This window comes from Oryx dammah, unplaced genomic scaffold (assembly GCF_014754425.2).
Source record: "Oryx dammah isolate SB20612 unplaced genomic scaffold, SCBI_Odam_1.1 HiC_scaffold_8, whole genome shotgun sequence".
NCBI classification, from domain to species: Eukaryota; Metazoa; Chordata; class Mammalia; order Artiodactyla; family Bovidae; genus Oryx; species Oryx dammah.
In genome coordinates this window covers 41,967,511-41,995,279 of record NW_024070192.1, presented here as the reverse complement: position 1 = coordinate 41,995,279, position 27,769 = coordinate 41,967,511, and the positions used below count along the sequence as shown (strand labels likewise).

Genomic DNA, 27,769 nt, shown 5'->3' with positions numbered 1-27,769 from the left:
CACTGCCGCCTCACGTGTGGAGCAGGGCACCGGGCTAGCCCGCCTCCGCCCCTCCCGGCTCACATGCCCTGTGGGTCCAGGTGGGGATGACTGTCCACTGCCGCATCATGAAGATCGACATCGAGAAGTTCAGTGCGGACCTGACCTGCCGCACCTCGGACCTCATGGACAGGAGTAACGAGTGGAAGCTGCCCAAGGACACCTACTATGACTTTGACGCCGAAGCAGCAGACCACAAGCAGGAGGAGGACATGAAGCGGAAGCAGCAGCGGACCAGTGAGTGCTCCCAGCCACGCCTGTGCGCCCCGAGTCCTGGCAGCCCTCCCTGCCCAGGACGCATGTGCTGACTGCTCGGCCTCCCGGTGGGACTGAGTGCTCAGCTCTGAGGGCCTGAGGTCCGCAGGCAGCAGGAAAAGGAGTCATAGGCCGGGCTGGGCGCCGGGGTCTTCTTGGGTCACGTTTTCTTTGCTAATGCACCGGGACTCCTAAAATTTCATTCTCCCAGCACCCTAGGAGCCCAGGTTAACACATCCTTCACATCCGAGAATCCAGGCCCAGAGAGGGTGAAGGTCTCAGAATTTAGTAGCGGATCAGAAATTTAGCCATGGCTTGTCTCATCGGGCTGGCTCCCTATCCCGTCAGCTGACCAATGATTCTTTCCTGCCCTCTTCAGCGTATATCAAGCGAGTGATTGCACACCCATCCTTCCATAATATAAATTTCAAGCAAGCAGAAAAAATGATGGAAACCATGGACCAGGGTGACGTGATCATCCGACCGAGCAGCAAGGGCGAGAATCACCTGACAGTGACCTGGAAGGTCAGCGACGGCATCTACCAGCACGTGGATGTGCGGGAAGAAGGCAAGGAAAATGCCTTCAGCCTGGGAGCCACCCTGTGGATCAACAGTGAGGTGAGAGGCAGCCCCTGCACACTCTAGCATCCCCATCCTGCTTCCAGAAGCCAGCCCCTTCTGTGGTAGTCACCTGTGTGCATTGTATGTGTTCTAGCTACTCAGGACAGCAAAACCCAGGGCCCTTATGAGATGAGTAGTTTGGCAGCAGTTTTGTGTATGTCGTGTTTCTTTTTCTGTCCTCTGAATTCTAAAATAGACTGTCTAGAGAACCACTGGAGGCAGAGGAGAAAATGCACATGCAAGTGCTGTGTCCTCAAGCAGACACAGGCCAGATTTCTCGGTTCAGTGGAGAGAGATTTTATGAAGGCCCTTACTGTTCCCAAGCACTAGGGAGAACTAAAGTTACGATTTAAAGGCTTTTGTGGACTTCCCTGGTGGCTCAGCAGGTAAAGAATCCGCCTGCAGTGCTGGAGACCTGGGTTGGGAAGATCCCCTGGAGAAGGGAACAACTACCCACTCCAGTATTCTGCCTGGAGAACTCCATGGACTGTATAGTCCATGTGGTCACAGAGAGTCGAACACGACTGAGACTTTCGCTTCACTTCACTGGTGGTCCAGCGGTTAAGAATCTGCCTTACAATGCAGGGGTGTGATTTCGATCCCTGGTTGAAGAATTAAGATCCTACATGCCTCAGAGCAACTAAACCTGCCCACAGCAGCTACTGAGCAGGCACACTCGTGCCTCAATAACAAAGACCCAGTGCAGCCAAATAAATTTTAAAAATGTAAGGGATTTTGTGTCTTGTAAACTAATAAAATTAGACCCAGCTCACACAGATGGGTAAGTTGAAGGGACTTTGCAGCAGAATGAGGCTGCAGCAGGAGGGCTGGGGGAATTCCTCCTGTCCGTGGGTTCTCTTCCAAGTGGACTTGAAAGGCCGGATCTCAGTTCAGAGTGTGACACTCGGGGCCTTCACCTTCTTCCCACAGGAGTTTGAAGACTTGGATGAGATTGTTGCCCGCTATGTTCAGCCTATGGCATCCTTTGCCCGGGACCTTCTAAACCACAAGTATTATCAGGACTGCAGCGGTGGGGACCGTAAGGTGAGCCCAGGGCCCTGCGAGGGATGACCCCTCCCAGTCACTTAAGGATGTCTGGTTTCCCTTCAGTGTAGGGGATACTGCGCTGGTGAAGGAGGTGTACCTGGTGTGTGAGGCCAGACATTGTGTACCAAGCATGCTGCTATCCCAACCTCTCCCCCTCATTCTACCCCCAGAAATTAGAGGAGCTGCTCATCAAAACTAAGAAGGAGAAGCCCACCTTCATTCCCTATTTCATCTGTGCCTGCAAGGAACTGCCCGGCAAGTTCCTACTGGGATACCAGCCCCGGGGTAAACCCAGGTGAGCACTGGTGCTGAGAAGGTGCTGCCACTGGGGTCCACAGATAGGCTCGCAGGCCCCGAACAGTACTCTCTCTGGTTCCGCTTGACTGCCTTTCCCCTCTTACCTGTTTCAAGTGGAGGTTGGAGGTGGGGACAGAGGGTGATGATTTAGAGGCAAAAGGCAAAGACTGAATAAGAAAGGCACTTTAGTCAACTGGGTGAAAAAGGAGGTCCCTTCACCTCTTCTACCTCCCAGGGAGTGATGGAAACCACAAGACAGTCTCTCCACCTGACTGGCAGAGATGGGGGCCAACACGCTGCTCTGTCCTCCGCTTCACCCTCACCAGGGCCTTTACCCTTAGCAGTGGCTCCCTGCTGCTATGGTGAGCGTGTGCTGAAGGTGGGGTAGGTCTGGAGAGCATCTCTTCTTCCAGTCACCGGCCTGCCCTGCTCCCTTCTGTGTGTGACAGCCAGGCTGGCCTCCCTCGGTATTCCGATATCTGCGTCCCTCCAGCACTCACACTGACAGACCAAGTCCTGTCTCCCTCAACCTCCTCTGTTGTGTCTATTACCCAGACTGATGGCCAGACTTGCCTTCTGCACTCCCGCATCCTGCTGCCATCTTGGCCTCAGTCTGTGCCTCTCTGCTCTTGGTCCTGGACCACGCGCATGCACATGGTGCCCAGAGTGGGCTCCATTAGGAGGTGCTCAGAGGACAAGCAGCTCTGGACCCTGCACCATCGTGGGCACTTCTGGAATATCGTGCTTGTTTCTGATTCACCAGCGTGCTTCCGGAAGATGGCAGCCAGGGCCACGTGGGGTTGGAAACTCCTCTTCCATGAGGAGCCGTTGAACAGAGGACTTTAACCAGGGCCAGGGGCCACGTGATAGCTTCCCATGGAAAGAGGCACAGATTCCTTGTGGTTCAAGAAGCAGGTTTCATCTTCATCTGAGTGAGAACATTGACGTACTTAGCACTGGCTGTTGACAGCTGTGCTTTATTGAACACAATCCATTTTCAGTATTGTGATGAGTGCCTTACACACTCTGTCTTGTTTATTGCTCATAGGTTAAACACTATATATTTAAGTGTTATCCTCTTTTCACAAATGAGACCGAGATTCACTTCAGTAACTTGGTACAAAAGTAACTTGTTACAAAGCCATATAGGTGGTGAGTTGGCAGAGCCAAAACTGGAACTGGATCTGAACCCAGAGCCTCTTATCTACTCTCTGCTCTGGCAAAGTGTTAAATGAGGACAGACCAGCCACCTTCAAGAGGCACTTCGGATTCGGCTCCTGGAGCACTGTGCTTTGCTGCCTGGGGAGGCCCCCCAACCTCAACACTGAAGTCTGTACCCTGCTCGCCGGCTGTGCGGTGCCATCACATGGCAGCCCAGGGTGGTGACCCGGCCCCCAGCGAGCCTTCTGGCAGCCTGTAGAGAGCATACCTGGGGCTGCTGACTCCAGGCCTTGTCTGGGCTTCTCTGTGCCTCCTCACCGCGCCAGAGTGCAGCCTTCTTTTCCAGGGCCAGGGACTGGCTCTTTTATCTCTCCTCCCCCTAGCACCCAGTGTGGCTACTTGACATGGTGGAGATCTGCTCTGGCCACTCGCTCGCAGCTGGCCACAAGTGGGATCTGATGCATATTTCCTTCCAAAATCCCAGGATAGAATACGTAACTGTGACTCCAGAAGGATTCCGGTACCGGGGCCAAGTCTTTCCCACTGTGAACGGCCTTTTCAGATGGTTTAAGGACCACTATCAGGATCCTGTGCCAGGTGAGCTCTGCTCTCTGTGACTTCCAGAGTGTAGTTGAGGGACAGCTGAGCACTGAGTGGAGACAGACACTAACTGGCCGAAGGTGAGGCCTAGGCTGCCGCTGTAGTCCAACTCCCTCCTCCTAACATCAGGAAGGCCCTCCATCCTCTTTGCCTATACAGCCCCCCCCCCCTTTTTTTTTAAACTTAGGTATTTATTTGGCTACACTGTGCAGCTGTGGTATCTTAGTTCCCTGATCAGAGATTGAACCCAGGCTCTCAGCAGTGAAAAGGCAGAGTTCCAACCACTGGACTCCCAGGGAATTCCCCCAGCTGCCCTTCTTTCCACCCACCTCAGTACCTCTCCCAGCTCCCTAATTTGTAAAACTGGAAGGAGGTTTCTGGAGAGACTTCTCACTCGGGCCGTTTCCTGTAGGCATCACCCCCAGTAGCAGCAGCAGGACCCGAACACCTGCTTCTATCAATGCCACCCCAGCCAACATCAACCTTGCAGGTAAGGAGCTCACACCAGGCCTGGGGTGAGGGGGTTGGAGCTGGAAGGGCTGTCCCCTAACCTGCCCATCTCCACTTCTCGTGCTTACAGATCTGACGCGGGCTGTGAACGCCCTACCCCAGAACATGACCTCGCAGATGTTCAACGCCATTGCTGCCGTGACGGGCCAGGGCCAGAACCCTAATGCCACCCCAGCACAGTGGGCCTCCAGCCAGTATGGCTACGGCGGCAGCGGAGGGGGCAGCAGCGCTTACCACGTACGTGGCCTGGGCAGGAAAAGCCCTGCAGAGGGTGGGGAAGGGTGAAAGGGGACAGTCTTCCTTCACCAGCCTGTGTCCATAGACTGGGCTCGGCAGGGCTCACCACGAGGGCCTCCACAGCAGGTGGGCCTGCTATAGCATTAGGAGCTGTCTCCAACAGATGTTCTTTGTTCTCGGGCCAACTCAAGGGAAGGGGAGTAAGAGAAGTTCTGACCATTCTATGGAGTCTTTTGGGATCTTTGGAACCCGAACCCTCAAGCCTCTAGACTCGAGTGGTCAATTGGTGGGCCCTGCTGTTGGCCTGCCTCCACTGCTCAGAATCACACCCTGCTCAGGAGAAGGTCAGCTGGAAGGCTTTGTTTAGAGCCCAGATTTTCAGCTTGCCCGAAATTTACCAGAAGAGCAAATAAGCACAAAGCCCAGCCTAAATTCAACTGTCACCCTTCTCCAGGTATTCCCAACACCAGCCCAGCAGCCAGTGGCCACACCACTAATGACCCCCAGCTACTCTTACACAACGCCCAGCCAACCCATCACCACGCCACAGTACCACCAGCTGCAGGCCAGCACCACCCCACAATCTGCCCAGGCCCAGCCCCAGCCCTCCTCCAGCTCCCGGCAACGGCAGCAGCAGCCAAAGTGAGTACACTGACAGTAGACAGGTCGTTAGTCGAGGTGGGCGCTCTGGATCTCCTGACAGCCGTAAGCCAGGTGGTGTCCCCCGGAGGACTGGGCTCTGGGAGGAGCCAGAAGAACACTGCTGTCCATAGATGTGAGATTCATCTCTGCAAGAATGGAGGCTCCCAGGGACTGCGGGGTGGGCTTTCTTCTGGTGAGCCGCAGGCCAAGTCAAGTGCTTGTATCACACACCCTGGTTCTTTCTCCAGGTCCAACAGCCATGCAGCCATCGACTGGGGCAAGATGGCAGAACAGTGGCTGCAGGAGAAGGAGGCGGAGCGGCGGAAACAGAAGCAGCGGCTGACCCCTCGGCCCTCCCCCAGCCCTATGATCGAAAGCACCCCCATGTCTATTGCTGGCGATGCCACCCCACTCCTGGACGAGATGGATCGGTAGGGCGCCTGCTCCTAGGACTCTGGTCACCTCTGAGGCTGGGAGAGACCTGGATGCCCACTGCCTCACTCCCTGCCCCTCCTTTTCTGTCCATAAAGTGGCGTGAATTGACGTTCTCTTTGGTGGTCAGCCTGGATGGGCGACAGGCTGGATGGCCTTGTGAACTTGAGCTCAGTGTGCGCTAGGCAACAATCCTCCCCTCCAGGCCCTCACTGACCGCCTGTCCTGGGACCAGGCTGGGAGCAGCGTGTGGCAGGGAGGAAGAAGAAGAAGGTGAGAGTGGAGTTTTGTGCTCTGCTCCCTACAAGCCATTTTGAGCTTCTGCCCTCCCCTGACTCTGGGCTGCGGCGGGGCCAAGTTCAGCACGCGAGTCTCCCCCACACTCATGGGGAGAGGAATGCTATTTATTCAGTTTGGGACAGGAGGGCGAGTACTTCCACCCTGGTGCCAACAGCAGGGTGGCCGTCAAAGCAGGATGAGGGATGTAGGGGAGCATCGCTGACCTGCCCAGCCCCCACCTGGCTGCCCTCACCCCTTGCTGCCGCCGCTTCCTGCCTGTCATTTGAATAAACAGTGTTTCTACAGAGCACCTGACAAAGCCTCTCTCTCCCAAGTCTCTGGCTCTTGATGGGGAGCTTTCAAAGCCGTGTTGGGAGCTCTGCAGGCTCCCCTGACCCCAGGCCTTCAGAGAGGCAGCAACTCACAGGAGCAGGTGGCTTCTGCATCAGACCGCTTAGGGTCACAGCGCTATGACCTTGAGCAAGCTTTCTTGTCTGTAACACAGAGAGGAGGATACCTGCCCCAGCATGGCAGCTGTGAGGACGGAGATAAAAGGTGTGACAGGTCAGTCCAGACCTCATCTAAATGTTTGCACAGCTGTTACTGCTCGCACATGGGCACCCTGTCCCACTACCTTCTGGTCTTCTCTGCCAGGCCGGGGAAAGGCCAAAAGTCAATCTGGGTTTCTCCACTTGAGCCCTGTGCCTCTCCCCACTTTTAGCTGGCTGGGCCTTGGGATCTGACCTCTACATGAGCTGCCCCAGGAGAGGCCCTATACTCACCTGGTCCCGCCCACACAGCCCTGGCGAGGATCCCTTCGTTGAGCCCCCTGACTCTCTAGTTCTGAATTGATCTTCCTGTGTTCCTTCACGTTTTGTCTCACAGCCCTGGGAAAGCAAGGCTTTCCCCTCCCTTTTCTCTGAGGACTGCTGCCCATACTTGGTGGGCTTCCCACCTGACATCTTCATTCAAGATCCCTTTGGCTGTTTCTTGGTAGGAGTTGGGGAGAGGGGCTTGCCTTCTGACAGGAATTCAGTTCCTTTCCCTTCAGCATAAAAGGTTTCTAGAAGGGGGACTTGCCTGATGCCTGCCGATGCAGGGGACACGGGTTCGATCCCTGGCCCAGGAAGATCCCACTGAGCCTATGCTCCGCAACCAGAGAAGCCTGAGCACAGCACCAAAGAGCCAGTGCAGCCAAAAACTAAATATATAAATCTTTTAAAGAAGCGGGGGTGGGACAGTTTAGAAGGGCTGAGTGAGAGCAGGGCCAACCAGCTGGGAAGATTGTGTTCCCTTCGATGCCACCAGCACCTTCCCCAGGGCCACTTAAGAGTAGGGAAAGGCCAGGCACAGTGAGTGGCACAGAGTGGGTTAAAAGGTTCAATTTATTAGGGGTATAACTGCACACAGTACTGCCCGTCACCAGGTCAGTTTCACACAGACCTGTCTCCTGGTCGACAGGAAGTCGCCTTCCCACCCACTTGTGCCTGGACCTAGGATGTTACAGAGAAACAGGCTCTGCCCCTTCCCTGCCGACCCACCTACCTGCTCTGGACCTCTTGAAAGATGGACCACCCTTCAGAAACTCCCGCAGCCCCTTAGCCCTTTGGCTCCAGCCATGCCCAGAGCCCGCCCCCTGCCCCTACAAGTAGCCAGGTTGGAGGGAGAGAGAAGCAGGGGGTCAGCTACAGGCTTGATCGCATTTATTCTTCACCCTGGTCGCCTCAACTGAGATTGGGGTTTGATGCTGGGGGAGATCTCCTCTTGTTGATCTTCTTGACTGGTGAGGTCTTCAAGCCGGGCTTCTTGACCTGGACCCCGTTCTTCTCTCTCTTCCTGGGTGATGAAGACTCCACAATATCCTCGCTGGAGGGTTCCTCCCGCCCAGGGTCATTGTAACTGTCCTCACTCTCCAGATCCTGTCGGCTGTCTGGGCTGGACTCTGACATCCTGGCCAACCCTCTTGGGCTTAATGATCGGCTTAAGTCCGGAGGTGATTCTGATTTAACTGGGCTTTTCTTCTTTGTCAACTTGCCCTTCTTGACTTTTTTCTTCACCTTTGCTTTTTCCTTTTCGTCCGTCTCCTCCTCCTTGTCTTTCTCTTTTTTTTTCTTTATCTTCTTGATCACCCTGTTGCCCTGGGACTTCCCAGTGGGGCTTTCAGAACGCCAGATGGTGATGGGAGCTGCTGAGTCAGGGGCACCCGTGATCATGCTCATGCCTGTGTCGGTGGGGGTGTCGGTGGGGGTGGGGCCCACCTGGGTTGGGATGGGAGCCTTGCTTTCCTCCTCCTCCTCCTCCTCCTCCTCCTCCTCTTGGTTCAGGTCATCTGCCCCACACTCATGGTGGATGGGGTGGTGGATCACTGCCACGGAGACAGGCCTGTAGCTCTTGCACCTGCGAGGGAGGGGGGCAGGAAAAGATGATTGAGGAGGGCAGGGCAAGGTGACTGACAGAATGTGGGGGCCAGTGCCCCTTTTCCACCTGCCAGAACTCACCAGCCGTACCAGAACCGCTCCACACACTCTTCCTCTGGGATGAGCTCAAAGCATGGGGACTGGATGATGTCGAAACAGGTTGAGTCCACGTCTTGGGAGCAGGTTGGGCCCACATCTCCAGAGCTGCTATTCGTCTTCTCTGAGCAGTCCTTCAGCCTGCCACACAGGGGACTCAGCCTGGCTCCCATGCCTGCATGCCTCCCCAGGGGCCCAGAGCGAGAAGCCTAAGGGACAGTGGCTTCCACTACGCCCAGCCCAGGCTGCCGGAAGACCGCCCCACGGCCTCTGGAGCAGAGCCGGGCTTACAAAGCTGAGGCCGGGAGGGCAGAGCTGACGTGGGGAGCCACAGTGGACATCTTGGGCCTGGGTCTGCCCAGGAGTCTCTCCTGGGCTGTGGGTCTCCCGAGGAGGGGGCCTTACCTCGAGTCACAGTCACAGTGGCTGAGAGAGTGCAGGTGCACGTCGTGGTGGACACAGTCGGAGGAGAAGGGGCGGATGATGTGCCCGGCACATTTCTTGTGTTTCCAGCAGCACCTGTCAGTGTTCTTGAATTCACCTGAGGGGATAAGAGCCTGGGTCACACGGCAGCACACCTGGATCTCCCCACGCACAGCTCAATCTAAAGGTTTGATCGGGTTCACCCACTGCCACCACCCTCCCTCGCCCACAGTTTTGTTTTTGGCCTCACTGTGCAGCTTGTGGGATCTTAGTTCCCCCGACGAGGGATTGAACCCGAGGGCTCCAGCATTGAAAGCACTGAGTCCTAACCCTACTGGACTGCCAGGGCCATCCACCCACACACGCACACACAGCTGTCCTTACTGCTTGGTAGCAGTAACTCAGCCCAACAGCACCTAGGTCTCAGCCTCTCCTCTCCCCAGCCCATTGCAAGTAAATCTGCCCACGCCTCGCAGACTTCCAGGACAGTGTCTCACCAAGGTCCCCACCAGCCCCATGCTGTCTGGTAACGCCTCTTCCCCTCCCCTGCCTTCAATGGGAGCCCCACCTTCCCAGGGCCCTCCACTGACTCCCACCTGCCCCTCACCCAGTGCTCAGAGTTGTCAGCTGACCCCGTGCGCAGAGTAACTCGTGGAGGGGAGGGCTGAGGGGAGCCAGCAGCATCTTTGGTTCCGCTCAGCACAGGCCCAGAGGGGAGACCGCTGTCCCACCCCCCTCCCAGCCTTTGAAGCCACTCCAGCTCCAGGGCCCGCTAGAACAGGCCGGCTTGAGCCAGGGAGGAGCCTGCCTGAGCGCCACCACCGCCCCACCCCTACCCCAGCCAGCGTCATGCCCCTGGGCTTCTGTTTCCTCTCTTCTCCAAGCCTCTTCTCCCTCCGATGCCTGTCTCACCCTCACTTGTCTCCTCTTTCCCAGACTCAGTCTTGACTCTTTCCCTGTTCCCATTCCCCATCCATTCTCTCTCCAGTCCTTAGAGCCACAAACTTGAACAACCCACCCTTGTAGGTGGCACAGGGGAGAAGCTGCCAAGAGATGACTGGAATTAGCGGAGGCCCCCAAGGAAAGATGCCTACCTCTTTTGCTAGGATGCATCAAGCCTGTACGCACACTGGTCTCGCCTAGGCTTCACTCCCACCGCCTCACCTCTGACCCTGCCTAAGGCCCCAGCGGCGTTCCCCTTGGGCCACCATCTACAACATAAGCCCATGACGGGACAGGGCACCTTCCTGCAGGTTCCCCCTGAACCTCGGCTCCTGGTACTCGTGAGTTCCAGGGCTGCCTGGCTTGGGGTGCTGTGGCTGGCTGACTCCCTCAGAACAGGCCAGAAGGACTGTGCCTTTATCCAGTCCCTACATGGGATGGAACTGGGGCAAGACTTCATACTGGCCTCCAGCCAGCAGTTAACTCAGGCTGGCCTTAAAGTTACTCCAGGTGACCTTAAAGGACTTGAGAGGTGTGACGGAAGCTTGGTCTGAGCCTTCCCCACCTTCCACGTCCCTTCCCTTCCCCCCACCAGGCTGTGGGGGCCCTGGGTCCCCCATACACCCTGATCCACTTAGTGGCCTCCCTTTGTGCTTCCTTTCCTCCCATGCGCCTTCTCCAACGGCGGGGGAATGAGTCCTGCATGGGAGGCAGGACCTTGGAACACCACCACCACTGCCTCAGGGTTTCTCCAGCACTGCTGAACGGCAGCAAAGGGCAGCAGAGTGGCAACTGCCCTGAATTTGTAGTCAGGCCTGAGTCCAAGTTGAGTTGGGTGACCTAGGGGCAAGTTATTTTACTTCTCTGAGCCTTCATTTCCTTACTCACAAAATGGGAATGAAGGTAATACCTCTTTTGCAGGGTTGTTGAGAGGACTCAGTTCACATATGTCAAAGATACTTGTGCACCATAAAGGGCTATACAAAGGAAAGGAGTGACTGTGGCCTCCAGGAAGGGGTGGCACTTTCTGCAGGGCATGGGAAGGGGCTGGGGTAGGGCAGCTCGGTGACCCTTTCAGGATCAAACACCTCCCTCCCTCCTGCCTACCACCAGGTGAGGGGTGGTGGGGACCCCTGGGGCCAGAGATTTCCACACACACACCCCCTCCTTTGAAGAAGGACCCACCTTCAGAGGATAAAGTAGAAGCATCTGTGCTGGACGCCACACTAGCCAGCAGGTGTCCTCTCCCCCAGCTGGGCAACCTGTTTATATCTGAGAGAGTACACAGAGGTAGCAGCAGCCCCTCCCCCACGCCATTCACTCAGAAAACAGCTCCTGAGAAGCTCTAGGGACAGCCCCCAGGAGATGCAGAGATTTAAAGACAATAGTCCCTGCTCTGAACAGGGGCTGGGGGAGGGGATGAGGAGAGGAGACACAGTCTGTGTAACAGTACCGGACAGTGGTGTGAGGCAGGCCCTGATAGGGAGGGACAGGGTGGGGAGGAAGGTCTGTGGGAGCAAGGACACCCACTGAAATGGGGGCATGGGGCTTCTTGGAAGGAAGTAGGAGTAGCGTCTGGAGGGAAGGACAGGAGTGAGCCAGAGTCTAGGTAAGAAGGGACAGTTTCGGAGAAGGGATGGTCCCAGGGTGTCCCCAAACGAAACTCCAGCCCGACAGCAGCTCCATCAGCAGCCACAGAGTAAAGTCTGCACTTCCTTTCCCTTCCTACAGTCAGCTTGGTCCTTCGAGGGTACCGGACTGAGTCCTGCTTAAGGAAAGGAGATGGCTGCTCTGGGACTTCAGCTAGGCCTTCAGCGGCACTTGGTCACCCTTCTATAGTTCCCTGGTCAGCTCCATCCGTTTCCCATGGCACAGGAAGTACTCAAATGAATGAAACTCCGAATGCTTCCCTGGACATGTGCACCCCGCGACTGTTCCTCTCAACGCGTCATTTCGTGGGCTTCCTCTGTGGCTGTTCCCACCCCCATCAACTTCTAGCCCAGGGAAGTGTCCCTCCCTCCTTGCCCAAGCACCTGGACTCCAGGTCCCAGACAGGATTCTCACCTTCTGCCTTTCATGTTTGTTTTTTTTTTCTTACAGGCTATGACCATTTTCAAACAAAACATTCTGTGAACCCTCTTTCTCCTTATGTCACTGCATAGCCACCCTTCTTCCTTTTCAACCCAAGTTTATTCACTCCCTTATTTAACAGATGCATTGGACAGCTTCACTAGGCACCAGCAAAGAAGGCCCAGTCCCTACCTTCAGTGAGCTAAGTCTTGACCTTTGTCTTCTCCAGCCACCTACAGAATGGCAACCATCCCTGCCCTTCTATCAGAATAGTCCAGGCAAAGGCCACCAGTGATCTAATAGCCAAACCCAGTGACCTTCTTTTTGTCTCATCTCACTGACCCTGTTAATCAATCAACCTCTTTCTTCTGCAGACTCTTCTTTGGCTTTCATGACACACCTCTCTCATTTCTTTCTTCCTTCCTAGCTTTTAATTCTTTCCTAACTTCTTTGCTGGCCTGTACTCCATAAATTGGTGATGCCCAGGGTTCTTTTGCTGGCCTCCTTCTCAGAAGACTCTACAGGCTTGTCTTGGATAATGTTATCCATTTCCATGGTTTCAACATCCACTAATAAAATGACATAAATCTTGATCTCCAATGCATACTGCTTTCCTGAGCACACAGCCTATGTCCTCTCAGACATTCTCAAAACATCAGACCAGCACATGTCATATGAACCCACCATCTTCTCCCTACCCTTCATGAAACACTGTCTCTTGTAACTTCCATTTCAGAGAGCAACAGACACCTCAGCTAGAAATCTAGGGATCATCCTTTGCCTCACTTCTCACCAACTCAATGACCGAGTCTTGCCATGCCTACTTGTCCCCACATCTAATTCTGATTCAGACCTATCAATTATCTCTGACACAGACAGCTGGAGTAGCCTCCCACCTGGCCTCCCTAACTTCTGTCTCACTCCCTACATCCACTCCTCACAATGCAGCCAAGCTGGTTCACCATGTTCCTCCTCTTTAATAGCATTCGACTACCTTCAGGATGAGGTGCAAACTCTTCATCATGACATAACTGGTCCCCCAGTTGGCTGACTGAATGAACACATGAGTAGAAGAAAATAAAGCCCTATTGGTGGCACAAGAAGCTGTGGCATTAGAGATTCTGTCCAGGGCTCAAATCTGGGGACTTTTCTGGAGAAAGAAAATTGACCTTGGATGAGCATTTTCCCAGGGTTAGGCACTGTGCTGGGCTTTTAAAATATGCCATTGATTCTAAATCCTCACCAAAGCACATTTTATGGATGGGGACACAGAGACTTACAATAAGTAACTTGTCCAAAGAAACAAGTGAATAGATGACAGAGGTAGGATTCAAATCCAATTTTCTTGGCTCCATAGTCTATGCTCTTTCTACCACAAGTATGCCTGTCTACTTGTGGTTCCTATCCAAAACCTGTCCTGCCAGCTATCACTTCCCACTACAACTGCTTTTCACCTCTAACACAGCCAATTCCTCACCCTCTGGTTTTACTCAATCCTGACTCCACAGCCTCCTTTATCCAGCCTGGACCCTAAAGGTCAGGCCAGAGTGACCTGAGCCAGGATCAGGATTCAAACTCTGCTTGCTCTCTCCAGAGTTACTATGGAAGAGGCTTATATGCAGGGTCCACTGACTAACCGCCCCTACCGGCCCCCCCCCGCCCCCCGCCTTCCGCCCTGCCCCGGCATAACCCCAAGAAGCCTTGACGGTCATAACTCTAATGCCAAGGGGAGGGATTTAATAACTCTTCTCAGATCTGAGGAAGACAATCTGCTCTAGTTTCCAGCTGAAGCAGCAATCTGGAGCTCCTGCAGCAGAAGTGATTGAGGTGGCAATAGGGGAGACCCCATAATGACTGAGTGACATTGAATGAGAGAGAGCTTAAAAGGAAGAGGGAAGCTTGAGGTCTCTTTCTCAGTAGGACATTAATCGAGGTACAGGGACCTAACTCAGAACTCACAGGTGATGCTCATTTGTACAGTCCTCCCAGTCTTGCGAGCTGAGGAGCTCCCCGTGCCCTTGCGGCACAGGGGTTAGGGTTCCAGATCGGGCGCCCGAGCAGCTGAACGGGGGAGGGAGGTAGGGAGGGAGGAAGGAGGAAGGAAGGGAGGGGAAAACCAAGGAAGGGAAGGAGGGAAGAGGAGGGAGCTAGGCAGGGCAGCTCCGGTTTCCTTGGAAATGCCGCCCTGGCCCCGCCCACCTCTGGAGGCGATTGTGATGTCACTAGTGGAATTTCCAGATTTTTTCCTGCCCTAAAGTCAATGGAACCGCCGGCCCCAACCCCAGTGACTGGACCATGGGTTCCAGCCAAACCCCTCACTTCCTGCTTAGCGGCTGAGGCACAGCAATGCCTTCCTCCCCTACAACCAGAGGTCGTAGTTCTGGCTCCAACCAGACGACCCCAGTCCAACCGGCAAGCGGTTCTCCAGCTCCCCTGTCCCTATTGCTCAACCATTGGTCCAAGGCTCGAGTGAGCCCGCCCCCAGGCTCTAACTCCGCCCCAGTCAGCCTTTGGCCCCGCCTCCTTCGTCGGGCTCTCAGGTTCCACGCCCTCCTTGGGTTCTCAGGCCGGTCCCCCGTGCCACGCCCCCCAGCTGGAAGCCCTCCCCTAATCTGCCACGCCCCCTCTTTACCGGTGCTGCTTTCGTCCCAAGAGCTGGTATCGTCCTCAGTTTTTTCCTTAGTCCACCTTTCAATCCTCAGTGTCGTCCTGACCCACATATCTCTCAGTCTAGTTCTTCGTCTCTACAAGACTCTTCCACGCAGAAGTCCAACCCTGAACCTCAGCTAGGCCGAGGCCACTGTAAACCCCAATCTCAGCTTCGCCCCAGTTCAGCCCTTAACTCCGCCTCATGCTTGCCCAGTCTCCCCTCTCCCTTTGGTCTAGGCTGCGTTGTCTTAGCCCAAGTCTGAGCTTCAGCGGCGCTCTTCATCCGGGGCCTCCTAGCTCCTTCCGGGCCCCTCCCTCTTTGTTCCACTTTAACCTTAGCACCTCCCCCGTATCTCAGGGCTAAACTTTAGCTCGGCCGTTCAGGCCCTGCCCTCAGTCCCATCCCTAGTTCCTCTCCAGATCTGCTCCCGGCTTAGTCCTACCCCCAGAACCTAGCCCCGCCCCAACCCCGTTCTTAGCCCCGCCCCTGCCATTCTCTCAACCTCCCGGCCCCTCCCAATTCTTCCGAACCCAGCCTCAGCCCTGAGCCCCGCCCCCAATCTACACTCGAGTCCGTGCGCGTCCGCCTGGGGAGCTACTCCCACCAATCTCCAATCCTCCATCCAGGATTTCAAGGTCTCTCCTTCCCTGGCGGGCTCTCTCTTTCTCTCCCCCAGCAGGCCCCTCCACGGGAGCTCAGCGAAAGAAGACGTGATCCCAGCCCCGCGACGGCCCCCACCCCAAGCACCCACTCCTACTTCTATGGGGCTCCCTGTCCCAGTGACAATACTGCCCAATATAGATGTCAACATGGAGTCGGAGGAGCGGGGAAGCAGAAGGGCGAGTGTGCAGAAATGCCAACTCTTCCAGAATAGCATAGCAGGTAAGAACCGTAGCAAAGGACAGAGGGGTTGCCTGCTGGGAACTAGGATTGATGTTCCTGTCTTGGCCTCTTAGGATGATGACACCAGGCCACAGGTGTCCTTCCTTTCGTGGCCCAAATATCTGAGACACTTCCAGCCAATCTCTGGCTCTGGGTCAGATGTCAATGGGGAGCCAGGTTCTTGGTCACTCTTCACCCAAACTGTTATTATAATAGTTAAGGTTTTTAAGCTCTTCCTATGTATGTATTGGGGCGTCCCAGGTGGCGCAAGTGGTAAAGAACCCATCCCTGGGTTGGGAAGATCCCCTGGAGGAGAGCATGGCAATCCACTCCAGTCTTCTTGCTTGGAGAATCCTACGGACAGAGGAAGCTGGCAGGCTACAGTCCATGGGGTCGCTAAGCCTCAGACACGACTGAAGCGACTCAGCATGCCCCCATGCATGTATGTATTAGTGCTTTATCTTATTTCATCCATGAAATGAATGATGAACGTGCTCCTCCTTTACAGAGGAGGCAACTGGGAGCTCCCTGGTTGCCTAGTTAGGATTCCAGTCTTTCACTGCCGTGGCCTGGGTTCAATCTCTGGTCAGGGAACTGAGGTCCCATCCCCACAAAAGAAAATAATAACAACAGAGATGAAACTAAGGCACAGAGCAGAAGTGACTTGTCTGAGTGTCCCAAGATGTACAGCAAGGTTTCAAACGCAGATCCTCCTGCTTAGAGCACATCTCTTTTTTTTGAAGTGGGAAAAATGTCTTATTTTTAATCCAATTTAGTTTTTAAATGTTTTAAAATATAAAAATGTGCTGCTCATAATTTTATGTTTATATCACTAATATAGTTAGATGTTATCAGCACATCTTCTAAGTAAGAGCCCTGCCTCTACCTTCCTGGGCCTTCTGGTCAACCCAACAAAGCACCCAAAACTCACTTCTCACTGTGTTCCATACTCTAAAAAAATACTTCTTAGATGTATTTTTTAAAAGGCAGGAAGAAGGTGAAAAAAAATATTATCCAATGGTAGACTTACGCATAAGCACCAAGTAGCAGAAGACATTTGGGGGTAAAGGACCAAAGGAAAAGGGCTCTTAAAGATCTCAAAAGTCGCTCAAATGTCATCCAGTGAGGGCCAGGTGCATCCCTCTACATGTGGTCCCTGAGTTCCCAGCCTGCCTCAGCCCTGCCCAGAGGCCAAGAATGGCCAGAATTGCAGCAGAAGGCTCCAGTCCTAAGATGACCATATAGCCCTGCCCATTCCACATCCCTGATCCCCCACAAAAGACTCCAGATCCTAACCTGCTAATAACAGAAATTTTAATACATAAGGCATAGTGTGAGACTAGGACCATTAAGCATCCTGAAACCTAGACGGCCCAGCAGCTGAGTAAGAGCAGCAGGACCCTCTTACCTCCTCGCACTGGCCACCTTGGAGAGAGAGGGGCATCCCGGTATTGACACAGTGCCTGGGGGCAGGAAGTGACTAGCATGGTCCCAAGTACCTCTCCAGGGATACTGCCACCGAGAGGCAGCTCTTTGGTCTGGAAAAACAGTCAGTGCAAATGTCCTGGGGTTGAGTTCTGGGGGAGTCAAGGTGGCACAGTGCCCCAGGGCGGGCAGTCTGTGGACAGTCCCCTACCCATCATGGGCAACACGTGGGCTTCTTCTTGCTGGCAGTTAGGTAGAGGTTGCTGTCATCACTGTTGATGCCTGAAGAAGGGTGAGAAATAAGTGAGGCAAGGATGGAGAGTCCCTGTGCTCTCTGCCACCCTCATCCAGGTGGGCACTCACGGACAACATCCCCTATGCGCCGGGATCCCGATTTCTCCAGCTCAGCCAGCACGTTGACCTCAAAGGTCAGCGCCGCCACACGAAAGAAGAACTCTCGGACATTTTCACCTGACACAGGGAGCAGACAGGAGCTCAAGGGTGGTTCCAGGCCAACGGGCACAGCTGGAGGTGTAGGAGTGAGAGGCAAGGCAGGCAGGAAGGCCAGAGCAGAAGGCCAGGTGCCTCTGACTCACCAGTGAGAGATGAGACTGCCCAGTACTCGGCCTTCATCTCTTGGGCCACCTTGAGTGCATCTTTCTCCATCAGTAGATACTGAGCAGGAGTCTGAGGGAAAGTCAGAGTCAGACCCTGGGTGTGGGGTTTCCCTCGTCAAGGTGGGAAGTCCTCCCCCCACCACTGGCACACTCACACTCAGGTCCTTCTTGGAACCCACGAGGAAGAGAAGCACACTGGAAGGGTCATTCTCCTTGAGCGCGTCAGCTAGCCACTGCCTGCCATAGACAGTGGACAGCAAGGGGTGAGGGAGCCAGATAGGTTCCCCCCGCTTCTATGCCCAGTGACGCTCCCTTTAGTCCTGGATGCACTCTTCTCCTTCCCTTCCATACTCCTGACCCACCTCTTTTTGAACCTTCTCTTCTCAGAGCCATTATAGTTCAGCATGCTTACTTACTTGGTGTGCTCCAAGGAGGCCACATCATTCAGGTTGAAGACAATGATGATGGCTGGAAGAGTGGCAGAAAACAGCTGCAGATTGTTGGGGAAGATGCTACTGGCTCATTTCCGCAATCCCTCCAGCCCTAGGCTAGAGGCCAGGTGTACCCACCTACCTCACTTCACCCTGGTGCTTACCTTGAGCTCCTCGGTAGTAGGTTGATGCAATGCACTTGAACCTCTCCTGTCCAGCGGTGTCCCAGCTGGGAGGAAGGTGGGGAGAACACAGGTGTGTGCCGGGCAGGGTGGTGCTAGGGGCTGAGGTGGGGAACAGGCGCTGGGAGAAGCAAGGGCGGGAAGGAGTGGGGAAAGAACTCACAGCTGCAGACTGAACGGGACACCCAACACCTCAAATCGTTCCATCTCAAAGTCCACTCCGATGGTGGCCTTGTAGTTCTTATCAAAGGTATCTTTGCAGAACCTGAGGGGGCACCAGATGCTCTGGTCCTGAGCCCAATCCGCCTGGCTAGGCTTGGGCCCACCTCCCTCAGCTCCAGCACCCTCTTACCTATTAATGAGACAAGTCTTCCCCACTGACAGGTCACCCACCACAATGACCTTGGAGATCTTAAATCTGCTGGACACAAGAGTGGGTGGGAAGAGTGAGCTCTAGCTCTTTCACTCAGAGGAGTCCCAGTGCTCCTGGGCAGGTCCACAAAGGAACTGCTCCTGGTCTGAGGTTACCATAGACACCAGGCCTGAACAGATGTGCTAGGGAGGAGTGTTTCTGCTTCAGTGTCAGAGAGACTGATTTTGCATCCCAGCTCTCACTTACTAGCTGTGTGACTCAGGACAAGTTTCTTAGCTTCTCTGAGCCTCAGTTTCAAAATCTGTTAAGTGGGGATTTAACACACATTTTATTGGTTTGTTGTGAAAGTTAAAAGAAGTAAATGTCCTATATTCTGGACTGGTCAAGTGGCTCAGTGGCAAAGAATCTGCCTGCCAAGCAGGAGACCCAGGTTCGATCCCTGGGTAGAGAAGATCCTCTGGAGAAGGATATGGCAGCCCACTCCAGTATTCTTGCCTGGGAAATCCCAGGGACAGAGGAACCATGGGGTCACAAAGAGTTGGACACCACCACGCGACTAAACAACAACCCAAGAACCCCCTCCCCATCAACACACACACACATACATTCCAACATCTCTCCCTCCCTCCCCAGGATACAACTTAAAAGTGGTATTTTCCATTTAATAAAAGACAATAATTATATGCAAAACACTGTCTGGCACACAGTACATGCTCAATTAATGGTGGCAACTGTTGACAGTAATATCTCTTTTTTTGTGTGTGTTTTTTTTTTAACCCACAATGGGACTTATCCCTCTAGGACAGCTCACTGTCCTGGAGGTCAAGCTGGTGACCACAGCCTTAAGTTGGACCCCTTCCCTGTGTCAGGAATTAAACTGCCACCTTCCTACCCCACCCATCTCTTAGGACTTCCCACAACCCAGCTGGAAGGAAGGGGAGCACAGGGGCACGCTAAGGGGAACAACAGTGTGGCTGGCAGGGACCGAAATGGAGCCTGCAGCTCTTGGCTTTGCACCCTTCCTTTGACTGCAGGTTTCCTGGGACTCCGTTTCTTCCTTCCGGGTGTCTCTAACTCACCCCACGGTGCCTGTCCTGTGCTCCTGGCAGGCGCAGGTGACGCGAGGCTGGAAGTCTTTGTGCACGTGCAAAGCGGCCTCCTTCCTCAGGCACTGGGTGGAGTGGAAGAGAATGGGACTCACCCATTCCTGGCCCTCAGCCCGCCACCGAGCAGCCCCGGGCGGGGCGGGAGGGTGGGGGTGGGGAACGGACCACCCAGAAGCAGCTGGCCTAGCTGGGCGGCAGGGTTGGGCCTAAGCCCGGTCCGGTGCCGCCTCCTCCCGGCCCACACCCACCGCCGCCCAAAGCCCGACGTGGCCCTGGCGCCTACCTGGGGCAACTTCGTCAGGATGCGGTCTCTCCGCACCGGCGCCAGAATGTTCATCTTGCCTGCGTCCTTGCGGGGCGCCCTGAGAAGGCGCGGAGGCCTGATGCGCCCCGGCGACCCGGGCCCGTGGAGACCCGACAATCACCCGCGACCGAGGGGTCCCGACTATAACTCGGGGCCACGGAGAGCCTACGGGAGCCCGTGGCCTCCGGGACGCTACGACCACCGCGGGCCACGGGGATGAGACAATCACCGGCGGCCGGGGCGAACCCACAATCACCCGGGCCCGGGGCGTCCCTAGGACGACTCGGGGCCTGGGAGACCCCTCGGCCTCCAAGTGAGGGCGGGGAGTCCCGTCTGTGGGGACCCGAGACCGCGCAGACCCTACAATAACTCGGGGTCGGATAGTTCCTACGATAACTCGAGGCCGTGGAGACCCGACGACAACTCGGGGTTGAGGCGGCCCTACCATAACAGAGCAGCCGGGGGGCGCTGAGCGGCCCCGCCACACGGGGTCAGTGTGTGCAGGGACCCCACCGTGCGGCCGGGGGACTGCTGCAGAAGGGGGCGAGGGGCCCAGTCCGCCGCAGGGCCTCGCGTCCCACTCGGCTCTCCCTCCGCCAACGCTGTAACTTGATCCCCGGAAATTCCTGGAAAAGGGCCGCCCCCCGCCCCTCTCCCGGCAACTCCCGGCCTCGCTGCCCGCCCCGGCCTCCCCCTCTTCTTTCCCCGAGTGCTGCCCCAGGTCAGGCTTCCCTGCCAGACTGACTCGCCAGGGCTCCGGGTGCGCCCTCATCCAGGTTGCAACCTGCCGAGAGCGGGATCCCCCAAGTCTCTCCCCAGCATCTCCTGTGCGGGGAGGAGCCTCCAAGGGGACCCTTACCCCGGCGAACTGGTGAAGGGGAATCGGCGATCGCTGCGCAGCATCTGGCTGCGCCAGGAACCAGCGGGAGGGGAAAGAGGGAGAGAAGGGGCCCTAGGAGAGGCGGCGCTTCCCTCGTCAACTGCAGGCCCAGGACATGACTCATAGGGTCTGCTCCCGCTCGCCCTTCTGCCCTGGGAGGTGGCGATGCCAGGGTAGGAACGAAGTACCCACTGAGGAGAGAGGTGTCCGAATCTGGTGCCTATTCCTCCAAGGCTGCCGTGTAGATTGGAGGCCTGAGGGGCCGAAGATCAAGCTGCCTCCCTTGATGGAGGATAAAGGAGGTCTAGGGGACCGAGAATTTCCTCCTTTGGGGGGCGGGGGGGGGGCGGTCACCGTTCTGGGACATGGGGACTCTCCTTTGGCACGGGCCTCCTTCGCTCCTATCCCAATGTAATCTACCCCCACTCCCCCAGGACTTTTCCTTTTTGAGGTCTGCAGGCTAGAAGAGGGGTTCAGTTCAGTTCAGTCGCTCAGTCGTGTCCGACTCTTTGCGACCCCATGAATCCCAGCACGCCAGGCCTCCCTGTCCATCACCAACTCCCGGAGTTCACTCAGACTCATAAGAGGGGTTAGCACAAGGTAAATCTCACCCTCAAAGGGAATCTCTGATTCCGAGGGAGGTGGGGGAGGGCATAAAGGCGATGTGATGCGGCGGGTAAGCAGTCCTTCAAAGAAGCTAAAACCTGAGCGTTTACTAAACCTTGCCATGTGTCAGGAACTGAATTTGGGGATGCAAAGATAAGCAAGGAAAGGAAAACTATTTAAGGGGAGGGGACTGTGAATGAAATCATTCCCAAGAAGAACGAGCGTATCCTGGAGGAATCTGAGCGCTGAGTGTTTGGAATATTGGTAGAGTCTCTTCGAAAAGATTCCCAGGAAGACGCATGAAGGCTGTCACAGGTAAAGAGGGGACCACTTCCTCTGACACTTTACTCCTCCCTTCTGCCTGACTCGAACAACAAATCACCCTGTTATAAATAAGGCCTCTCCCCTCTCTCGACCTCAGTTTCCACAGATGTTGTCTGACAAAGTTGGACTGGACAAATCTTGCTCTAACATTGTAGAATTTTGCTTCACTCTGAGTCAATCTAACTACAGTGTTAATTCCAGTTTGCAGTGGAATTGCAATCCTTCATCCTCGGTGGCGCTAGTGGTAAAGAACCCGCCTGCCAATGCAGGCAAACGTACGACTCAGGTTCGATCCTTGGGTCGGGAAGATCTCCTGGAGGAGGGCATGGCAACCCATTCCAGAAAATGGGTTGGAGAATCCCGTGAACAGAGGAGCCTGACGGGCTACAGTCCATGGGGTCGCCAAGAGTCGGACACGACTGAAGCGACTTAATCGCTTCAGGCACACAAGCACACAATCCTCCTCCCTAAAGTTGCTCAAGATGCAAAGCGCTCAGATCCGCGCAGCCGCAGGTTATACCACTGAAAACAAACGCGTGTCTTCAAAAGACTACAACCCCCAAGAAGCTTTAGGGTCTGACAAGCGGCGGGGTGTCTCTAGCTTAGTCTCTCTCGCGAGGAAATAAAAATCTAACTACCATTCCCGGCGGGCGCAGCGCTGCAGACTGTCCAATCAGCTCTAAGTAGGAAGTATCGCGAGTCTTCGGTGAGAGTTGGCTCTATAAGCCCGTGGTAACAAGTCTCGGAAACCCTTTTCCTGAAGATGGCGCCGAAGGCGAGGAGGGAAGGTGTGTGCTGGGGCTGGGGATCAACAGCTGACTGGCCGAGGGTCCCCGCAGAGTGAATGAACTGGGAGGACGATAGCTGGGCTAACCTTTGCGGTGTCTGCTCGGGAGCAGCTTCTCGCGTTTCGGCAATGCTAAGGAGCGCGTACGCCTCGCCGCATGGTTTGGGCTCTAGTGAGGGGGGTTGGGGAGGCAAGCCTGGCCTGTACCGCCTGCCAGGGACAGCCGGGTCTCGGCTCTGGGAAGCTCCATGTTTCCTATACCTGTAAGGAATCAATATTCTCAACTGTTTGACCCCACGTTAAATGGGTAGCTGTGCGATGGTATGTATGAAATTACTAGTTCCCATTCTAGCAAGTGCCAACTGTTCGTTCATTGCTAGTTTCTTCCTCATCTTATCCCAAGTTCGTCCTAGAATCGTGCATATGATGGAAAAAATTTTAATCTCCTGAGACTTGTGATGTCTTCAAAGGAACCACTGATGCACGTGTGGCCTGGGACGCCCGCTACCGGTCTTGAGGCCGGAAGTGATTTCTAAATCCTTCACCTTCGTTTTCTTTACTTTCCTCAGCCCCTGCCCCTCCTAAAGCTGAAGCCAAAGCAAAAGCTTTGAAGGCCAAGAAGGCAGTGTTGAAAGGTGTCCATAGCCACAAGAAAAAGAAGATCCGGACGTCACCCACCTTCCGGCGGCCCAAAACACTGCGGCTCAGGAGGCAGCCCAAATATCCTCGGAAGAGCGCCCCTAGGAGAAACAAGTCAGTACTGCCCCTTGTCGTGAAAAGATGTTTGGGTATCCTCCATTGGTAATTGGGAAATTTACCAAACCTAGAGTATGGCTTCTCAAAATCATGTTGGTACCTCGTGTGCTTGTCTAACAGGAGTATGAGATTAATGCTATATTTAAAACAACCCAGAGTCATTGTAAAAGTTAGTCAATTGTTAGATTGTTTCATATGTGGTTTACTTTGTGGGGAGTATAAGAGTTCCAGGTTTAGGATCTGTATTGGACAGTGAAGGCCTGCAGCAGTACATAGCAGCTTCTTTTCATTTACTTTCCCAAATGTTTACACTGAAGGAATGGTTAGGGGGAGTGGGCAAAAGGTTAGGGTACCTGAGTGTTTTGGTGCCACACCCCACTGGTGATGACTGACCTTAGGGAGCACAGTTGAGAGTAGAGCCACGGTAGTGGTTACCACCAAAGGTAATTTAACCATTGCTTCCTACGAAAAAGGCCGGAGAGTGGATTGTGTCCACAGAGAAAAGGACTTTTACCCCCATTTGGACCTAGAATTTAGTTTGATGAGAGGTTGAGACCTGATCTCTATCTTCAAAAGAGGACAGTATACCCAGGCAAACAGAGCTTTGCTTCTCCAAATTTCAGAGGGAAAGCTGTGTCCTGAGGGGCTATTGTAACTTTAAGCTATAATTTAAAAGTTGCTCTCAAGAATTGATGGCTTATCAGCCAGTTTTCAGTAACCAAAACAGGGAAGAACAGTCAGTTCAGCCTCATAGTGAAGCACCAACATTCTTCGGCACTCTAGCCTGGATTTCAAGATTGCATAGTCTTAACTTTGCTCTTTGGTTTGCTTATCTAACATCAAGTTTCTTTTAGAAATTTGCTCCTCAGGAATGTTGAGGTCAGGTAAAGAATGAAGATGATTGTTTAATCTCTTAAAAGGGTGAAAGCCCTTGAAATGTCACTAAGCCAAGGGTCCAGGCCCCCACGTTTCAGGGTGCATGTGATGACATTGTGCAGCGACCAAAGTCTGACAGAAATGATTGCTATCATTGTCTGATGCCCCCGGGCCCTTTGAGCCTTGGGCTCCAAAAAGGGTTCATCCTTTTACTGGACCCACGCCAGGTGACCCCGTTTTACCTTTCTCCCAGACTTGACCACTATGCCATCATCAAATTCCCCCTCACCACCGAGTCAGCCATGAAGAAAATAGAAGACAACAACACACTGGTGTTCATTGTGGATGTCAAGGCCAACAAACACCAAATCAAACAGGCTGTAAAGAAGCTCTATGACATTGACGTGGCTAAGGTCAATACCCTGATCAGGTAGGTGAGTGGGGCCCTGTGGGATGGGGAGGAGGCCAGGCCCTCTGTCACCTGAATGGCATGAAAATCCTTGATGCTGCTTTTGGGGTCTGAAGTAGGCTTCCCAGAACATCAGCTGTCCTGTCTAGGACTTAGGGGTTAGTGCTCATTTTCCTGATCCCTGTCTTTAGGCAAAAGCAGGCGCTAGTGTAAGGTACAGTTAATATCAGAATACCTGTGGTTTGGGGCTTAGTGGCTTCCCTGATTCCCTCTGTGCAAATGATGGAGGGAAAAAAAATCACTATTTGTGAGGGGAAAAAAATGACATGAACAAAGGAACCACCAGAAGCCTGGGTGGAAGAGAGGGTATGGGGGCAGTGAGGGGCAGCAAGGATTAAGGCTTCCTTCACCACCCTAGGCCTGATGGAGAGAAGAAGGCATATGTTCGACTGGCTCCTGACTATGATGCTTTGGATGTTGCCAACAAAGTAAGCTTCCTTTGCTACAAACTCCTTAACACTCTCCCTTTCTGGGTGCAAATGATGTGTCTGTTAGTGACCAAAGCCTGACTTTGGTGATTAGTCTTAACTGACTGACTGCATCTCTGTCTTTTAAAAATACTGTGATGTTCCTTCTTAATCTTCACACTTCAGCTCCCAGTAACAACGTTCCCTTTTGTTTTTCAGATTGGGATCATCTAAACTGAGTCCAGCTGGCTAATTCCAAATATAAAAGTCTTCACTATATATATGCTTCTTGTCTTTATGTTGATTTTTGGGTGAGGGGCCATACTGTGGTACATGCACACTTAAGTAACCAGGCTTGGTTGGGTAAAGACTCTTGGTCTACTTACCCTGTTGGAACACTCAGCCATATCACTTCACCATACTTGCAGCAGAGATTTATGACCCAGATTACAGTTGGTTGTCCTAGGACAACTACAACTTGACCTCCATCCTGGAGGTAAGAGGCCAAACAAGCTTTACAAGAATGCCTGCCTTTGTCTGGTGTCTGGAAGAGGCTTGGTATGAGACCAATATCCGGAGGTTCCATTGGCATCCATGTCAGGGCTGTGTGGCTTGGCTGGCTTTGCAGTAGCACCTTTCCCCATACCCATCTACTGCATCCAACCATTCTGTCTGCTTCCCTCACCCCTTGCCCAAGAAAGGACAAGGACTTCAGAGGCATTCTTTCATTATTGTTTTAAATAGTAGGAGCAGGCTTGGTGGAGAGGCTGGCCCCCACAGAACACCTCAGGCGAGGGGCTAAGTCTCTTCTCCACTCCTGTGAGGCTGTTCTTGGTGTTTGCTGTCCTTGCCACAAATCCCTAACTGCTTTTTCACTCAGTCAAGAACTTGTCTTTGTGTTGGTGGCTGGGGACCCGCTGGGGGCAGAAGTCCGAGCGGAGGAGGCGGGAAAAGTAGATGAGGATCATGACGTCCAGCATGAGCAGGATGGCCAGCAGGAAGGTTCCCAGGGTCCTCTGGCCAGCGTAACCCAGGAAGAGATGGGTGAGGTAGGCCTGAGGGGCCAGGCGGAAGAGGAAGTACATGACCAAGTTGATGTATTTGTTGACCCGATAGAGGAGGAGATGCTGAGCATTATTGATCTTCATCATCATGCGTATTGTGAGGAAGATGTTGCTGACCTCCACCAGCAGTGTTAGGACACCCCCACCAACAAATCTGCTCCAAAAGATGCCTGAAAAGAAGGCACCCATAGCCTACAAGGCAAGGGAGAGAATGGGTTAGGGCCTGGATACCACGGTTTTCTTGAAAGTTAGTGGGAATATCCTGGGTATCAGAAGAAGGGATAAGAAATCCTTTAATAGCTTCACTCTGAAACAAAGTTTACAGTGGATTCAACAGTAGTAAATCTTGATCTCTGGCTGGAAGGCCATGATTGCTGGCTTTAAGTAGTGAACCAAGGGCTCATTCTGCTAGCCCTCAGCACTGTAGCATGTGGGACACGGTGGGGATGGGGTTTAGAAAAGATGGTCTTTACCTTCCAGGTTCAGGTACTTTTCAGGTATAGGCACCAGGCCTCTACCACATCCCCAGCTTCTCACTTACCATTACATGGTGGACGAGGTATTCCCAAGAAGCTCTTGACTGATGGCTAATCACAATATCCACCGTGTCGTGGATGAAATACCCTAGCGGAGGGATGGGGGTGAGGTTGTAAAGGGTACCGAATTAGAAGTTTATCCCTGTCTCCCCACCCATTTAATGCCTCCCGGCAAGATCTACCTGTGGAGAAGCAAACAAGCAGGTAGCCAGAAAGCGACCATGCTTTCTCAATCTCCACCAGCATCTCAGGAGTCTGCCATATACTGAAAAAGAGGGAAGAAGGCAAGCTCTCATCATTTCAGTATCCCAAAGTTCCCACAAATCCCCCTATTACCGTAGCCAGTCCGCTTTGGCTGACGGGGAGCGAGGAGGGGCTTGGCTGAAACCCAGGTGTGTCCCGTTTCCCAGGTGAGAACACCCTCCCCACCTACCACTCCCCGCCGCCGCCTAGAGCTGCCGCCGCTCCTGGTTGGACAGCATTCCAAGCCGAGAATCAGGTGAGACTGCCTGGGCCATAGCCCTCCGGTGAGTGATGGAAAGAGGAATCCCCAGCCACCTTCACTCCCCCAGTCCACTCACCACAGCAGCGCCCAGATCCCTGACACAATGGAATGCGCGAAGGAGACGAGCAGGTTGTGCCAGCGCCAGGTCCGCAGGGGGTCGGCCCGCACGTGCGCGGGCAGGGGCAGGCGACAGAGCGCGTGCCGGACTGCCCGGAAGGTCAGCGTGGCGCCCAGGAGAAGCGGCAGGGCGGGGACCAGCATTGGGGGCATGCTGGCCCTCCCTGCCTCTGTCCGCCCTCTAGGTGGCCTCCTCCGGCTGTTTGGGAACGGGGCTCCCTCGCGGACCAGTCCACCCTGGATCCCTGTCCTGCCAGCCGCCGACTTCACACACACGGTTTCGGCAGAGCCTGTAGGCCCCTTCGCTCCTCCCGTCCCCTCCCCGCCGGCCTCTGCCCCCGCCCCCAGCCGCCCGCGCCCCCGCCCCGCCCCGCCCTACCCGCCTGTCCCCGCCCCTCCGGCGC

General features: G+C 54.3%; 5 protein-coding genes and 4 non-coding genes across 13 annotated transcripts in view; 6 read left to right on the top strand and 3 right to left on the bottom strand.

The window, feature by feature from the left end:
• Positions 1-6,427, top strand: part of SUPT6H (SPT6 homolog, histone chaperone and transcription elongation factor) — a 30,498-nt gene extending 24,071 nt beyond the window's left edge. The window contains exons 29-37 of the mRNA XM_040243917.1: positions 81-276; positions 674-912; positions 1,846-1,959; positions 2,133-2,257; positions 3,905-4,017; positions 4,433-4,510; positions 4,601-4,767; positions 5,222-5,409; positions 5,658-6,427. Coding sequence (XP_040099851.1) covers positions 81-276; positions 674-912; positions 1,846-1,959; positions 2,133-2,257; positions 3,905-4,017; positions 4,433-4,510; positions 4,601-4,767; positions 5,222-5,409; positions 5,658-5,844 — 1,407 coding nt within the window. The 3' untranslated portion in view covers positions 5,845-6,427. The remainder of the gene's footprint in view (positions 1-80; positions 277-673; positions 913-1,845; positions 1,960-2,132; positions 2,258-3,904; positions 4,018-4,432; positions 4,511-4,600; positions 4,768-5,221; positions 5,410-5,657) is intronic.
• Positions 6,428-7,801: 1,374 nt separating this feature from the next.
• On the bottom strand, positions 7,802-15,265 carry PROCA1 (protein interacting with cyclin A1). Of its 3 annotated transcripts, XM_040243919.1 has the most exons (6): positions 14,701-15,265; positions 14,028-14,129; positions 11,184-11,270; positions 9,039-9,174; positions 8,619-8,774; positions 7,802-8,517 (listed from the first exon to the last, which is right to left on the bottom strand). In XM_040243919.1, the coding sequence occupies exons 2-6, from the start codon at positions 14,038-14,040 to the stop codon at positions 7,845-7,847; spliced, it is 1,065 nt and encodes a 354-aa protein (XP_040099853.1). In that variant the 5' UTR covers positions 14,041-14,129; positions 14,701-15,265; the 3' UTR covers positions 7,802-7,844. The 3 variants fall into 3 exon arrangements, with proteins under 3 accessions (XP_040099853.1, XP_040099852.1, XP_040099854.1); XM_040243918.1 differs by lacking the exon at positions 14,028-14,129; XM_040243920.1 differs by lacking the exons at positions 11,184-11,270; positions 14,028-14,129.
• A 2-nt stretch (positions 15,266-15,267) lies between these two features.
• RPL23A (ribosomal protein L23a) lies at positions 15,268-25,422 on the top strand. Of its 2 annotated transcripts, none has more exons than XM_040243926.1 (5): positions 15,268-15,600; positions 23,205-23,388; positions 24,521-24,697; positions 25,095-25,164; positions 25,363-25,422. In XM_040243926.1, the coding sequence occupies exons 1-5, from the start codon at positions 15,480-15,482 to the stop codon at positions 25,375-25,377; spliced, it is 567 nt and encodes a 188-aa protein (XP_040099860.1). In that variant the 5' UTR covers positions 15,268-15,479; the 3' UTR covers positions 25,378-25,422. The 2 variants fall into 2 exon arrangements, with proteins under 2 accessions (XP_040099860.1, XP_040099861.1); XM_040243927.1 differs by lacking the exon at positions 15,268-15,600 and adding an exon at positions 22,491-22,636.
• Positions 16,893-20,991, bottom strand: RAB34 (RAB34, member RAS oncogene family). Of its 2 annotated transcripts, none has more exons than XM_040243922.1 (11): positions 20,898-20,991; positions 20,018-20,230; positions 19,708-19,799; positions 18,608-18,673; positions 18,419-18,520; positions 18,238-18,302; positions 18,059-18,110; positions 17,798-17,879; positions 17,622-17,712; positions 17,389-17,496; positions 16,893-17,307 (listed from the first exon to the last, which is right to left on the bottom strand). In XM_040243922.1, exons 2-11 carry the CDS (start codon positions 20,069-20,071, stop codon positions 17,240-17,242), a joined length of 780 nt encoding a protein of 259 aa, XP_040099856.1. In that variant the 5' UTR covers positions 20,072-20,230; positions 20,898-20,991; the 3' UTR covers positions 16,893-17,239. The 2 variants fall into 2 exon arrangements, with proteins under 2 accessions (XP_040099856.1, XP_040099855.1); XM_040243921.1 differs by having other exon boundaries at positions 20,018-20,096; positions 20,898-20,980.
• On the top strand, positions 23,053-23,120 carry LOC120867446. The gene has a single exon (XR_005721876.1). It is a non-coding gene; the product is annotated as a small nucleolar RNA SNORD42 (small nucleolar RNA).
• On the top strand, positions 24,366-24,435 carry LOC120867456. The gene has a single exon (XR_005721884.1). It is a non-coding gene; the product is annotated as a small nucleolar RNA Z17 (small nucleolar RNA).
• On the bottom strand, positions 24,768-27,702 carry TLCD1 (TLC domain containing 1). The gene is made up of 4 exons (XM_040243923.1): positions 27,325-27,702; positions 26,926-27,008; positions 26,749-26,831; positions 24,768-26,399 (listed from the first exon to the last, which is right to left on the bottom strand). Exons 1-4 carry the CDS (start codon positions 27,516-27,518, stop codon positions 26,016-26,018), a joined length of 744 nt encoding a protein of 247 aa, XP_040099857.1. The 5' UTR covers positions 27,519-27,702; the 3' UTR covers positions 24,768-26,015.
• On the top strand, positions 24,950-25,028 carry LOC120867447. Its single transcript, XR_005721877.1, has one exon. It is a non-coding gene; the product is annotated as a small nucleolar RNA SNORD42 (small nucleolar RNA).
• Positions 25,209-25,279, top strand: LOC120867455. Its single transcript, XR_005721883.1, has one exon. It is a non-coding gene; the product is annotated as a small nucleolar RNA Z17 (small nucleolar RNA).
• Positions 27,703-27,769: the final 67 nt, after the last annotated feature.

Bases quoted from the DNA above. Each gene is read 5' to 3' on its own strand.
- PROCA1 (XM_040243918.1), bottom strand. From the start codon at position 14,788: ATGTGGGTCAGGACGACACTGAGGATTGAAAGGTGGACTAAGGAAAAA. The intron at 8,775-9,038 runs GTAAGGCCCCCT...CCTGTGTGGCAG, and splicing joins CACTGTGACTGTGACTCGAG to GCTGAAGGACTGCTCAGAGA. The intron at 8,518-8,618 runs GTGAGTTCTGGC...CCTCCCTCGCAG, and splicing joins GAGCGGTTCTGGTACGGCTG to GTGCAAGAGCTACAGGCCTG.
- RPL23A (XM_040243926.1), top strand. From the start codon at position 15,480: ATGGGGCTCCCTGTCCCAGTGACAATACTGCCCAATATAGATGTCAAC. The intron at 15,601-23,204 runs GTAAGAACCGTA...TACTTTCCTCAG, and splicing joins CTTCCAGAATAGCATAGCAG to CCCCTGCCCCTCCTAAAGCT. The intron at 23,389-24,520 runs GTCAGTACTGCC...CCTTTCTCCCAG, and splicing joins AGCGCCCCTAGGAGAAACAA to ACTTGACCACTATGCCATCA.
- RAB34 (XM_040243921.1), bottom strand. From the start codon at position 20,941: ATGCTGCGCAGCGATCGCCGATTCCCCTTCACCAGTTCGCCGGG. The intron at 19,800-20,017 runs GTAGGCGCCAGG...CACTCCACCCAG, and splicing joins TCCTGACGAAGTTGCCCCAG to TGCCTGAGGAAGGAGGCCGC. The intron at 17,713-17,797 runs GTGAGTGTGCCA...ACTTTCCCTCAG, and splicing joins GTTCCAAGAAGGACCTGAGT to ACTCCTGCTCAGTATCTACT.
- TLCD1 (XM_040243923.1), bottom strand. From the start codon at position 27,518: ATGCCCCCAATGCTGGTCCCCGCCCTGCCGCTTCTCCTGGGCGCCACG. The intron at 26,832-26,925 runs GTAGATCTTGCC...TCCCTCCGCTAG, and splicing joins GCTTGTTTGCTTCTCCACAG to GGTATTTCATCCACGACACG. The intron at 26,400-26,748 runs GTAAGTGAGAAG...CTTGCCTTGTAG, and splicing joins ACCTCGTCCACCATGTAATG to GCTATGGGTGCCTTCTTTTC.